Source organism: Rhinopithecus bieti, unplaced genomic scaffold (genome assembly GCF_001698545.2).
Source record: "Rhinopithecus bieti isolate Rb0 unplaced genomic scaffold, ASM169854v2 scaffold_17174, whole genome shotgun sequence".
Lineage (NCBI taxonomy): Eukaryota > Metazoa > Chordata > Mammalia > Primates > Cercopithecidae > Rhinopithecus > Rhinopithecus bieti.
In genome coordinates this window covers 1861807-1874563 of record NW_016808962.1, presented here as the reverse complement: position 1 = coordinate 1874563, position 12757 = coordinate 1861807, and the positions used below count along the sequence as shown (strand labels likewise).

General features: G+C 65.3%; 1 protein-coding gene across 1 annotated transcript in view; it reads right to left on the bottom strand.

Moving 5' to 3' along the window:
* Positions 1-12658, bottom strand: part of LOC108539420 (plexin-B2) — a 15212-nt gene extending 2554 nt beyond the window's left edge. Inside the window, exons 1-31 of the mRNA XM_017888109.1 lie at positions 12175-12658; positions 11626-11808; positions 11409-11537; positions 10631-10731; positions 10349-10475; positions 9803-9956; positions 8784-8898; positions 8602-8710; positions 8391-8492; positions 7729-7821; positions 7288-7369; positions 7023-7180; positions 6792-6940; positions 6527-6635; positions 6250-6386; positions 5916-6086; positions 5385-5514; positions 5056-5283; positions 4768-4944; positions 4562-4701; positions 4292-4392; positions 3959-4188; positions 3704-3885; positions 3229-3295; positions 2855-3001; positions 2080-2236; positions 1823-1923; positions 1662-1746; positions 1345-1499; positions 908-1068; positions 649-796 (exon numbers count right to left, since the gene is read on the bottom strand). Of these exons, the coding sequence (XP_017743598.1) occupies positions 649-796; positions 908-1068; positions 1345-1499; positions 1662-1746; positions 1823-1923; positions 2080-2236; positions 2855-3001; positions 3229-3295; positions 3704-3885; positions 3959-4188; positions 4292-4392; positions 4562-4701; positions 4768-4944; positions 5056-5283; positions 5385-5514; positions 5916-6086; positions 6250-6386; positions 6527-6635; positions 6792-6940; positions 7023-7180; positions 7288-7369; positions 7729-7821; positions 8391-8492; positions 8602-8710; positions 8784-8898; positions 9803-9956; positions 10349-10475; positions 10631-10731; positions 11409-11537; positions 11626-11808; positions 12175-12501 (4455 nt within the window). The 5' untranslated portion in view covers positions 12502-12658. The remainder of the gene's footprint in view (positions 1-648; positions 797-907; positions 1069-1344; positions 1500-1661; positions 1747-1822; positions 1924-2079; positions 2237-2854; positions 3002-3228; positions 3296-3703; positions 3886-3958; positions 4189-4291; positions 4393-4561; positions 4702-4767; positions 4945-5055; positions 5284-5384; positions 5515-5915; positions 6087-6249; positions 6387-6526; positions 6636-6791; positions 6941-7022; positions 7181-7287; positions 7370-7728; positions 7822-8390; positions 8493-8601; positions 8711-8783; positions 8899-9802; positions 9957-10348; positions 10476-10630; positions 10732-11408; positions 11538-11625; positions 11809-12174) is intronic.
* Between the last annotated feature and the right edge of the window lie 99 nt (positions 12659-12757).

The window sequence follows — 12757 nt, the reverse complement described above, 5'->3', positions numbered from 1 at the left end:
GGTGAAACCCCGTCTCTACTAAAAAATACAAAAAAAAAAACTAGCCGGGCGAGGTGGCGGGCGCCTGTAGTCCCAGCTACTCGGAGGCTGAGGCAGGAGAATGGCATAAACCCAGGAGGCGGAGCTTGCAGTGAGCTGAGAACCGGCCACTGCACTCCAGCCCGGGCGACAGAGCAAGACTCCGTCTCAAAAAAAAAAAAAAAACAAAAACAAAAATTAGCCGGGCGTGGTGGCGGGCACCCGTAATCCCAGCTACTTGGGAGGCTGCAGCGGGAGAATTGCTTGAACCCAGGAGGTGGAGGTTGCAGTGAGCCAAGATCACGCCACTGCACTCCAGCCTAGACAACAGAGCAAAACTGTTTCAAAATAAAAAACAAACCAAAACTACTACTTATTTTGCGATCTGTAGTAAAACTCATTTCTCTGCTTGTGTACTGTGGTGAGAGGGCAAGTGGTCTCGGGATCTCCCAGGCTCTGCTGGGCATCTGTGCCCCCAGCCTCGGCCACGCGCCACCGCCTCATCAAGGGCTCCAGCCCAAGATGTGCAAATCCACACCCCAGACAAGCTCCCAGCTCACAAGATGCTCCTGGGGCAGACCCAGGCCTCCCTGCCCCGACCTGTCCCCACCCTGTCCCCACCCCACTCACGCGGCTCAGCTTATGCTCCGTGCGCGTGCAGGCATCCATGAAGGTCTGGGCGATGACTGACAGCGAGGCGTCCACCACCTCGTGGACGTGCACGTCGAAGATGAAGTGGGGGTTCTTGAGGATGTTCACCCAGAACCGGAGCGGTAAGCTGAGGCAGAGCAGCGGGAATGAGAGCGGGGCTGGGCCTGGGTGGGTGCGGAGCCTCCCAAGAGTGAGAAGTGGAGCCAGACTCGGCTGTGGGGTGGGTGCGGAGCCTCACCTGTTCGTCTTCCAGATGTGGATGGTGTCCTCATCCTGGATGTTGTGCTTCTCCGCCTGCTCGTCCAGGAAGTCGAAGAAGTACTTGACTGCAGGTGGCACCGCGTGCCCGGGTGCCAGCACGCTCTGGAAGAAGTTGTCCACAAACTGCTGCAGTGTGCCCTGTGGGGGGGAGGGTCTCAGCGTGGCGCCGTGGGCCTGGCTCCTGGGAGTAGGGTCTCAGCGTGGCGCCGTGGGCGCGGCCCCTGGGGGGAGGGTCTTAGCGTGGTGCCGTGGGCGCGGCTCCTGGGGGGAGGGTCTCAGCGTGGCGCCGTGGGCCCGGCTCCTGGGGGGAGGGTCTCAGTGTGGTGCCGTGGGCGCGTCTTCTGGGGGGAGGGTCTCAGCGTGGCGCTGTGGTCACAGCTCCTGGTGCCAACCCACACACCCACGGGGGCCCACCTTGACCGAGAGCAGCCGCGTCAGGTAGATCTCAGTGATGGCCTTCGTCCGCTCCTTCTCCTTCACACTGCCTCGCTTGGACTTGCCCTCATCTACCTCGTCAGTCGGCCGCACCAGGTGCCACACCCGGTTCTCCTCCTCCAGGAGGGCATGGCCTGTGGGGAGCAGGCACTGAGGGACCCCCACCCAGGTCTGGGGCATGAGTCCCATGGGGAGCAGTGGTGGCGGGATGGGTGGGGGTACATGTCTCCAGGACGGACGTGGTCCACGCTGACCACCCGGGGCTGAAAGGAAATGGGCAAGAGGGAGGGACTCACGCTCCCCAGGCAGGTCCTGCTGGCTGTCCTCTGGCTGCTGGGAGACCCCCACCTTGGAAAGGATGAGGGTGGCTCCGTCCCGGACCTGGGGAACACGGTGGTGAGAGTGGGCTGCGCCCCCAGGGTGCCCAGTTCTCGCCCGCCCCGGCCCAGACGCTCACGTTGTAGTGCATGAGGGTGTTGACACGCTTCCACCGGCCCTCCCGCTGTGACGTCAGGTCCAGGTCCGACAGGATCTGGGCTGTGGAGCCCGGACGCCACTCTGGGAAGAGACAGCCCAGCTTGGGCCCTGGCCACCGAGGTTCCTCCCACTGCCCACCACTCCCACATGAGAAACCTGGCCAGGCAGGATCCTGCCCCAGGACACGGGCCAGGCACATGGGCGCCTGTGTGCAGACGGGCAGGGGCCGGCACTCACCCAGGACCACGCTATCTGGCCTGGGCCAGCAGGAGCAGGGCTGCCCGCGGTACACCTGGTCAATGATCTTCTCCTTGACCTGGGAGATGGTGTCACAGTTGAGGACCTTCACCGGGATGGCATCAACTCCCTCGTCCTGCACGATCACGCTCACCGTCTGCCGAGACATCCGGGATGAAGTCCGACGGGGAGGCCCTGCTCTCACCAGCACCACGTAGGAACCACTGTCCACCCCACCAGCTTTGCCCACCACAGCGGCACCCTCGGACAGCAGGCCTCCGCCGGCAGGCTCCGAACCCCCGAGGCTTCCCAGATGACCACACTCTGCCCTTCCCCTGCCTGCTCTGGCTCAGCAGAACAGAAAGATGGGGGACAGCTCAGAACCGCTCACTCAGGCTGACATACAAGCTCACGGAAGCACATGCACAGACACGGAATACACGTCTCACACGTGCACAGGCTCCTGCCACACCCACCGGTCACGTGTGTACGGAACCCTGGACACACCTGGTGTGCCAGGCCCCTCGTATGGCCTCCAGGAGGTGGGGGTGCCCAGGAAGAGCTGACGGAGGGCCGCACACTTAAGAGCCTCCAGAGCCCACAGCCACCAGCACCCAGACCCCTCCCTGAGCCGGAGGAAGAGCAGGCTGTAACTCGAATCCACAGAGGAGGTGGACGGCCTCTAGCCTGTGGGTCCCGTCTGTGGCCAGGGGATGCCCAAGCTCCTTAGCCCAGATCCGAGGCGCCCATGGCGGCCCCCACCCCAGAAGCTCACCAGGGGCGCATACTCCACATCGTCCCCCAGCAGCCCCGTGTCGTTGAGAGTGTACTTGGCCTTCTTCTGTACCGCATCCACCGGGCCCTTTTCCACCTGATGTTTGATGGCCTTGAAGAGCTTGTACAGGGGCTCGCCGGCACTGTCCTGGAGTAACACGGAGGGGAGGCTGGGAGGTCAGGGGACTTGGGGCCTGGAAGGGCCCCCGGAGCCCTGGCCAGAGGCATGGACAGGGTTGACCATGTCAGGGGCAGGAAGCAAACCTGTCCAGGCAGGCCCCACCTCAAGGTGCTGTACAGATAGGGGGGACACTGGAGGAACGGCAGCAGTCTGCCTCACCCCTCAACCCCCAACCAGGCTGCACTGTAACCCACCTTGAGATACTGGTACAAGCAGATGGACATCCAGTTGGACAGCATCCTCTCCACCACAGTCTCAGACCTGGGGGTGCAAGGAGGCCTTGTAGCAAGAGACCCCGTAGTATTTCTGAGGCCCAACTGACTCCTCCAAGCACCCGGCCACCCTTGCACCAGCGTCGCCCGTCCAGGCCTGGGTGTGGCCTGCAGTGAGGACTGCCTGGTGGCAGCACCAGCCCTTATGGGAAGTCTGCCACCTTCCTCCTGTTCTGCAGAGGGCTTACACTGTGACCAGCTGAAACCGCTGGACAGGAAGGGCTAGAGTCTGCCTTTGTGTTTGCTGCCAGGGACATCACCCCTAGGCTGCCCCCCACCACCACTGCTGGCTGGAACCTGCCGGCTTCTGGGTGCCCAACAGGCCTCTGTGCCACCCACCACCAGCCCCAGAGCCCCTGTGGTTGCCCCGCCTGTGGGACGTCCCGCCCATGTGCACCTGCGCAGCATCAGCTTGGGGTTCTTGGCCACCACATACTGCTCCAGGAGCTCCAGGAAGAGCGTGCGCATTATGTCTGTGTAGTACTCCAGCTTCCCATGCAGCGCCACCGTCAGGAGGGACGCGAAGTAGACCTTGGCGCGGGCCGAGAACTCCCGCTGGTTCTCCAGGGTGTGGATGAACTGTGGGGGCCGGCGGTCAGAGCCTGCCCAGCGCCGCCTGTGCGCCCTCCCGCCCGCCAGCCACCCGGCTCACGTTGATGAGGAAGGACTTGCTGTTCAGCAGGTTGGAGAACTGGTAGAGGGCCTGCTCCACCACCGGCCGCCGCGGCTCGGGGATGTCCAGCTTGCCAGTGATCATCACGTCCTTGTCGCCGTCCTTGGAGGGCAGGAAGAAGACGCGGTCGGTGTAGGTCTTGTAGTCCAGCACGGGGATGCCAGCCTCGTGCACATCGTTGGTCTGGTCCTCCATCTCGATCATCAGGTCTAGGGGGAGGCTGGCGTGAGACGTCCCTGGCCACCTGGGGCCCTGATCCCCACACCACACACAGCATTCCCGCCGCAGCGGCCGCCCCCGAGCGGTCCCTACCCGTGAATTCCTTCTTGCAGCGGTCCCGCACACTCTCCTCCAAGCCCTCCAGCTGGGACTTGATCTTCTCATACTCTCGTTCGGCCTGCTGGCTCTTCCTCCTGCGGGGCACAGGGAGGCTCCTGGGTCCTGCCGGGCCGACTGCTCAGCTGCCCGGATGAGGAGGTGGATCTACACGCCTGCCTGTGCAGGGCGGCGGGTGAGGCCAGAGGGGCCGAGGCGGGAGGGCCCAGGGCTGGGGGTGTTGGCACAGCCGCGGGGCGGGCTCACCAGTAGCAGTAGACAGACACTGCGATGACAACCACCATGGGCACGATGACCAGCGGCAAGATGAGGCTGAGTGGCACATCGCTCACCCGTGTGTCGTACTCCACGCGGCCCAACACCCACTCACGAGAGCCGAACTTCACCTGCGTGGGGGGCCAGGTTCAGCGCGGTCCCGTGGGGGCACCTCCCGCCCGTCCCCGTGCACGCACAATGAACTCAGGCAGGTTGTGTGTGGTGTCTCGTTTCTGCCGCCGCTTGGGCGGGGGCTGCACCTCCGGGGGCTCGCAGTACAGGTCGGTCTCCGTCAGCGTCTTCATGGTGCAGCGCTCGGCACCCACAAAGGCCTCGGCCTCCTGCAGCGTCATCGCCTTGTTCAGATTGGTGCCCTGGGGAGGGGGCAGCGACCAGGGTGAGCAGGAGGGAACTAGGGACGCGTGGACCAGCTCTGAGCCCAGACCCAAGCGGGACCCAGAGCCCCGGGGCTGCACCATCCTCACCCGGGCGTGGATGAGCTTGTTGACCTGCTTCTTGACACCACCTGTGAAGTTCTCAAAGGTGGGGTCAGGCACGTACTCGAAGGCCCCGGCCTCCGTCCTGAGCAGGGCACGGTGCCCGTCCATCTCAATCAGCACCGTGAGGTTGTAGGCCTCTGGCTCCTCGGGGACAGCCGGGGACAAGAAGACAACCTTGGTGTCGTTGTGGAACACGTAGTCCATGCCCACCACCTGCAGGCAAGTCGCAGCCGTCAGCCCCCGGGTGACGACCCCGCCCTTCCTGGCACAATCCCACTGGCCGGTGCCAGAGCGGAGCCCACACCAGGACTGACCGTCACAGGCTGCAGGGATCCAGCCTCCCGCGGCGGCTGCCAGGACTGCAGGGGCTCCGCGATGACCACCATGGCAAACCTCTGGATCAGGCTGAAGCCCTGGCCCGTGACGTTGATGCTGCGGCCACCACTGGGGAGGGCAGTGCCGCGGTGGGCTCAGCTGGCAAGGGTGGTCCCCGCAGGCTCCGCCCTCCCGTCCCCACCCACCCTGGCTCTGCTCACACAGGGCTTCCAGGTGCATGTGTGGGTCTGGGTGGGCAAAGGGGCAACACGGTAGGCCGTGCTGAGCGCGGGACTGTGCCACCGTGGGCGGGGGGCACGCAGTGCCTGGTGAGCATGGAGCCTGGTGGTGTGCCCGTCTGGGTTTCTAGGAGGAAGTGGATCTGGGGTGCAGTGGGGTTTTCCAGAGGCTTCCTCCCGCTGCACAGACCAGCCCCACCACATTCCTTTCAGCACAGTCAGCCAAGGGCACTGAGGAGGCAGCTAGGTGTGGGCAGCAGAGTGGGGTGGGGCAGGGGGCACCAGCCTCACCTGGCAAAGCTTCGCAGTGGCTCGAAGGCTCGCAGTACGGGGTTTTCACGGTAGGTGAAGAAGATTTCGGGGCTGGGCACCGAGGTGCCCCCATAGGAAACCTCCAGGGGCATCTGGCCCCGGGTCGCCTGGGGGCCTGTGACACACTGGAGCTGCGCCCCAAATTTCGTCCTGGGGAGGGAGGGTGCTAGTCGGCATCAGCCCCTCCCCCGGGACCCCCCCAGCCCGACCAGGCCCCGCCGTCCCCTCAGGGCCACTCAGGTGTCAGTAAGTGCCCCCCTCCATACCCAGGGCCAGGGCCAACCAGAATCAGCAGCTTGGCGGTGACACCCACACTTTACACGGGATGCCGTTGAGGGTCACCCGCACGTCCTCCTGGGAGCCCGTGTCCAGGTAGGTGCCATGGATGGTCAGTGTGGTGCCACCTGCCTGCGGTCCCTGCTGCGGCTCCACACTGAGAGGCTGGGGCTGCTGAAAGAGCCGCAGGGGTACTCAGGTGAGGACAGGGCACAGAACGCCCTTAGCCCTGGGCTGGATGGTAACTGTCGTGGGAAGGTGGCGGGCAGAGCCCTCCTCCTGGGTTCGGCAGGTCCCCGAGGCCAGGTGCTTACTTGGAAGGTGAACTGGACGTTGGGAGGCGAATGGCCGAGTTTCCCGAAGACGTCCACCTCGACACCCCCAGTGAAAGGCGCCTCTGCAGCCTCAATCACACACACGATCCTGGCGGACGACAGGCAGGGTGGCCCAGGCCCTCCCCGACCCACCCCCTACTCTGACACCCTCACCCCCGCAGCCTCTCCAACCACCCCGTCACCCGGAACCCCAGCGTGGGTACTGACACGGCTGACAGGGCCCAGGCCAGGGCCGTCCACTCACCGGGTGGACACCGAGTAACGTTCTGGCTGAAAGGCGCAGTTCCGGCCAGCCACGGAGATCTTCTGGATGTCCTCTGCTCGGACACCCAAATTGGACCCCAGGATGGTGATGCGGATGCCGCCACCGAGGGGGCCTGTCTCAGGCTGGATCTGAAACCGCAGAGCCGGGTGAGCAGGGAGGGGCTCAGGCCAGGGGCGTGGAAGGGTGTGGGCCAGGCTTCGAAGGGCTCACCCTGGTGATGACGGGCGGCGGGCACTCGGAGGTGGCGTTGCACAGGGCCTCATACACGCACCTGCTCTGGCCCCCGCACCACGCACACCTGTAGTCAGGGTTAGCGGCCCGGCACAGGCTGCAGTCGCTGCGGCCAAAGGAGCAGTTGTAGAGGGTCACTGCGGGGAGAGCTGCCGTCAGCGGTCACCCCGTGCCTGCCCGGCCCCCACCTGCTCCCCACTGTGCCCACCTGTCCCCCCCCACTGCACCCGCCCGTGGCCCCCACCATGGAGCTTGCTGTCGATATTCTTGCCGTAAGACTTGACGTAGAGATGCAGAGGCAGCGTCTCGTTGGCATCGTGGGACAGCTGGGGAACATGCAGGGGCACACTGCACTTCCTGCCCCCACAGAGGGGCGCGGGTCAGGGGTCACAAGGGCAACCACCCTGTGGCCACCGGGTCCCTTCGCAGCCAAGGGCAGCAGGGGAGGCCTTAAGGTGTCGGAACTTGGGGAACCCCACAGACACTGCTCTGCGCCACTCTGTCCCCAGGGAGGCAGAGGGCAGAGGGGGCTTCTCCAGCAGCATAGGGCACGGCAAGCCCCTGGCTGGGCTCTGGTCCCGGGGGTCTCCCTGCTGCCCCTCCCCTCACAGTCCTGGAGGTAGCCCGCCACCCCACTCTGGACCCTAGGGTCCAGCAACTGAGCCGGCCTGCCCTGGAGCCGTACCTTTGGGGTCCGAAAAACGAAGGTCCCGGATTCCTGCATGCTCACCGGCTCCATGAACTTGAGCAAGTCACTGCCCACGTGCAGGGAAGAACCCTGCAGACCAACCCGTCAGGACCCTGGACAGGCGGCTCTGGCACCCTGGCCCTCCTCCCAGAACCCCCGCAGTCCCTCCTCAGTGCCTACAGTGTGAGCCCTCTCCTCACCCCACACGTGCCTGTCCCTCAGACTCTCCCACGCCAGCTGACCCCTCCGCCACTCCGAAGTCCGAACACCTGTGTCTGCAGAAGCCTCTGAACGTCCTGTGTGGGTGTCCCCTGGTCACCTCCACCACTCATCCACCTGAGGGCATCGCCCGGCCCACCCGGCATCGTGGCCCCCACAGTTCCCTCCTCGGGAGGGGCACGCCTGCCTCCTCCACCGCCTCTGCTCAGTCCCATCCAAAGGCCCCCGCATGCTCCCTCCTGGCCTCTGTCCCCGATATATCCTATGCCCTCTATCTCATGGCGGGGTCCCGAGTTGGGGAGCACGGGTGGAGCTCAGGCTCCCACACACCCATCAGCACCGGCCTGCCGCAGCCTCCCTCCGCATCTTAGCCTGTCACCGCCCGGCACCCCTCCCTCTGCACCTTAGCCTGTCGCCGACCAGCACCCCTCCCTCCACACCTTCACAGTGTCCAGGTTCTTGCCCTGGAAGGTCACATCTGTCTCGTGGTTCATGGGGATCACCAGGGGGCTGGGTTCCAGGAACTGGGGACAGCTGTCCTCCTGGGAGAGCAAGGCTGGTCAGGTGCTGCCGGGGCACAGCAGAGCAGCCGTGCCCTGAACAGTCCCCCGAGGCCCTGAAGCCCCTCACCATGTCCCCGAGGCCCCTCACCATGTGGGCACGGACGATGCCGTCCTCGGGGTTGGGCGAGGCCTCCCGGCACTCATGGTAGCGCAGGTCCCACTGGCAGGTCCAGCGGTTGCTCACGCAGGAGATGCACCTGTGTCCAGAGAGGGTCGTAAGCAGGGCTGGGTGGGCGGGTGGGGCGGGGTCGAGGGGCATGAGACACTCACGGCAGGTTCTCCTCCAGGCTCATGGCCTGGCGGCAGTCGTAGAAGGGGTACTCGTAGGAAGTGAGGAAGATATTGTCTCGTCTGAGGAGGAGCTGGATCGTCACGGCCACGTGGTCTGCAAACGACAGAGGGGACGGCATCAAGGTGGCGGCCACAGGGCTGAGGGCCAGGCTGAGCCTCCCCCGGGGCTGACTCCTGGGGCCCAGGTGGAGACGCCTGGTCTTCAGGTGGCGCCTGCCAGGACGCCCGTTCATGCTGGGCTGGGCCTGCCACCTGCTATCAGATCTCGGTTCGGGTGTCGGGCCCAGCGCGGGGCCTGCCTTCCTCCCCAGGGCCGGGTTAGTTTCATACCCTCTGTTCCCGCAGGCAGTGAGGGCAGCGGCTCCTTGGAGTCTGGGTAGGACCTGCCAGGTCCCTGCCCACGTCACTGCATGGCCCCACTGCCCCCAAAACTCGGGATATGGGCGTGACGCCTGCCCTGGCCCACATGAGGCCCTGCAGCCTCTGGGAACCGCCCTGCTCTCTCAGGCTGGGCTGGATACGGCAGGGAGGGGTGAGGGGCATCTGCCCAGACGACGGGGCCTGGCACCTGGCACCCAGATGCTGCTCTGGACGTGATGAGGGAGCAGGCTGAAGACAAGTCACCCTCACTACAGGCCTGGGTGGGCGTGGCTGCGGACAGCCCTGGCGGCCCTGCAGCCTCTGGGAACAGCCCCCACTGTCTCAGGCTGGACAGGGCACCCGGATGCTGCTCTGGACGTGATGAGAGAACAGGCTGAAGACAAGTCACCTTTGTTACGGGCCTGGGGGCGTGGCTGCAGACAGCCCAGGAGGCCAGAACCTCCCCCACCAGGCACAGCAACCCCACCACAGGCTTCATTCAGGCTGGGCCCCCGGAGTGGCCGCAGAGCGTGCCTGTACCCAGCTTGCACCCAGGGGCCAGCAGAGGCAAAAGCCCACGTGCACAGGGCCCCGTGTGACCGAGAAGGGCCACCTGGGGGCTTGGGAAGGGGCCTCACCCTGGCCTGGCGGCGTGATGGGGATGCTGCTTGGGGAGTTGCAGATGACGGTGCCGCCCTCCACACGGGCGGGGTGTGGCGGCGACTCCCCAAAGAGGCACAGCAACTCGTCCTCCTTGCTCAGGGCGGGGAGGGGGCTGACGGTCAGCTGCACCTGAGGGAGGGGCCCTGCAGCTCACACCGGGAACCCCAAGTCCTGTCTGCCCACCTGCCCGTCACTCGACCTCGCTGCGTGTGTGGGCGCACATCCCAGAGGAGCCTCCAGAACCTGACTTCGCATCTTCCAACACAGGCCCCTCTGTGGTCACCCCAGCAACTCCTGGGACAAGGCCTGGGTCTACCCTGGATAGGGACAAGCCCCACCCCTACCCACCCAGGTCACAGGGGGCCAATGGAGGGCAGGCTCCATCACGAAGGCTCAGTGCCCGGAGCCCAGGCGGGGGAGATGTGGGGCCATCCCCTGCCTGTCCCAACAGCTCCTAGCCTGGGGAGCCCCACCTGGCCGAGCCTGGGTCCGAGGACCCCCACCCCAGCCCCACCACGCACCTCCCCCTGGGCCCGCCGGCTCATGTTCTGCGGCTGGGCGCTGGTGATGGCCACGCAAGACTTGCTCCGGCTCCACAGCCAGTGGCTGGCCTCCTCAGCCCGCGGACACTCGGCTTTCCGGGTGCATCTGCAGGCGCAGGGGGCGGCCTCAGCACTGGGACTCCCTCAGCCCAGGGTGGGGTCTTGTTCTCCCAGGACAGTGCAGTGTGTCCCCCGACCCAAGCCATGACCTACCCGGATCCCAGAGGCAGGCCGTGTCCCCGATCCCCCCCAGGCACTCACCGTCCCTCGACGACGCACCAGCCGCAGTAGGGGTCCTGCGAGTCGCGGCACTGGGTGCAGGTCGGGTAGCTCAGGCACTCCTGTACTGGCAACCGGAACACCTGGGGCAGCGGGGCCGAGAGTGGGACCATGGCAGAGGCCACATGGGCCTTCCGCAGACCCCGGATGTCCCCAGACCGCCAGCTTGACCCAGCTTTGTCCCGGGGCCTCGAAAGCCTCAGCCACCTCAGACTTGTTGTTAAACAGTTCTGGCTCTGTGCGGCCATGGCCTGCTGGCCATGCTGAGCCCAGGGAAGCCGGGAGGTCTTGGCTGTGGGGTCTCCTGGGGCAGCTCCCGTCCTCTGTACTGGTTCCCTCTGAGGGGTACTCCTAGGCCCAGCCTGAGGGGCTCTTGCACCAACCCCCCACAAGCTTGGGGCCCAGGCCCACGTACCCCACTGACTGAGCTCACAGAGGCTGTGCCGGGACCCCGTCTTGCCATCCACCCTCAGGAACAACCCTCAGACACCAACCCAGGTCCCTTCCATCAGGACGGGACACAGGCGGGGCCGGAGGGAGAGACCTGGTTGAGACCACACAGGACAGACAGAAGGAGTAGCAGAAACGGGGCAGTGCCAGAGACACAGGATGGAGACACTGCCCGGGACCCATCCAGCCGCCCCTCTTCCAGCCCAAGGAGAAGGGTCTGGCTCTGCAGCACCCAGTCCTCCTCTGGCCCCCAGGCCTGTCATAAGGGCACACTTGGCCTGGAGTGCTCTGCGCAGTGCGTCTGGCTCACCTTGTCCTGGGTCATGGCGTACAGGCTGGCCAGGTCTCCAGACAGTACCAGGTCGCGCTTGACCCTCTTGTTTATCTCCACAAGGATAGAGTCGTACTCTGAAGAGGTGCCGTTTGGGGTGAGGTACACCTGTGTGCATGAGGGCAGGCTGGTGAGGGTAGGGGCCTTGTGCACAGACAGGTCCTCCAGAGCCTCCCTGCCCCAGCCTGGGCCAAACCTTGAGGATGCGGCCGTCAGAGGTGCCCAGAAAAGCCACAGTGTGGTTGTTCTCGGCGGTGACCGTCACGGCCGTCAGGTTCAGGCCTCCACGCTGCAGCACAGCTGTGGCTTTGAGCCCATCGCGGCTGCCCAGTGGGTAGGGCAGGTGTTCCGAGCCACACGGGAAGCTCTGGCTGGAGCCCTGCGGACCACAGCGTGTCAACGGCAGGCAGACCCCCTGTTCTGAAGGGCCCACCCCACTCGGGCTCCAAGGATTGGGACAGGCCCTTCCCTTCGGCACATGTGCCCCACACACGTCCCCGAGAACAGGGCCCACAGGGCAGGGAGCCCCACCGTGCTGTTGTATGACCCAGTGCCTGACACAGGCCTGGGACTGGTGCCGGCGTGAATGGCACTGAGACATGCAGCACCCACCCACGCGAGCACCCACGCTGGCGAGAACCACGGCCACACTGCTCATGTGCACCCTCCCCAGCAGGCTGGGACACGCAAACCACACACGGACGCCTGCAGTCCGGGCCCCGCAAGAACACACTGAGGCCCGTACCAGCGCGTGGCCGCCGCACAGGATCTCGCCGTGGAAGGGCTTGTAGAAGATGTCACGGGATGATTCCCAGGTGCCTGTGTAGCAGGCGTTGCGGTTGGCCTCCATCTTGGCGTGCACTTCGTCCAGCGGGAACAGGCAGAGGCCCGCACCGGGCCCTCCACTGCTCCGGCTGTCTCTGCTGAAGACAGCGTACAGCACCCTGCCAGAGCCAGGCGCGGCCACGGAGGCTGCCAGGCAGGTGCCAAAGGCCGCGGCATTGGCGTCGGGGTCCCGGCACTGCAGGTCCATCTCCAGGTAGGAGTAGTAGTTGGGGTCCTCTCTGCACATGCGGGCCAGCAAGTGTGCGGTTCTGGGGGCGGGTGCTTGTCCTGCTGTTGAAGACAAAGAAGACCGTAGGGCCGGTCCTCGAAGCCGCCACGAACTGCTTGTGTAGTGGTGGGGACAGCTTAGCGCCTTGTAGGGGCGTGTCCGTGTAGCTTCAGAAGGCCTCCTGACTGTCGGGCGCGCCGGGTGCCCGCGCAGCAGCCGGGTGCTCACGATGATGCGTGTCGTGCGGCCCGTTGCCTTTGCCCACAAACAGCAC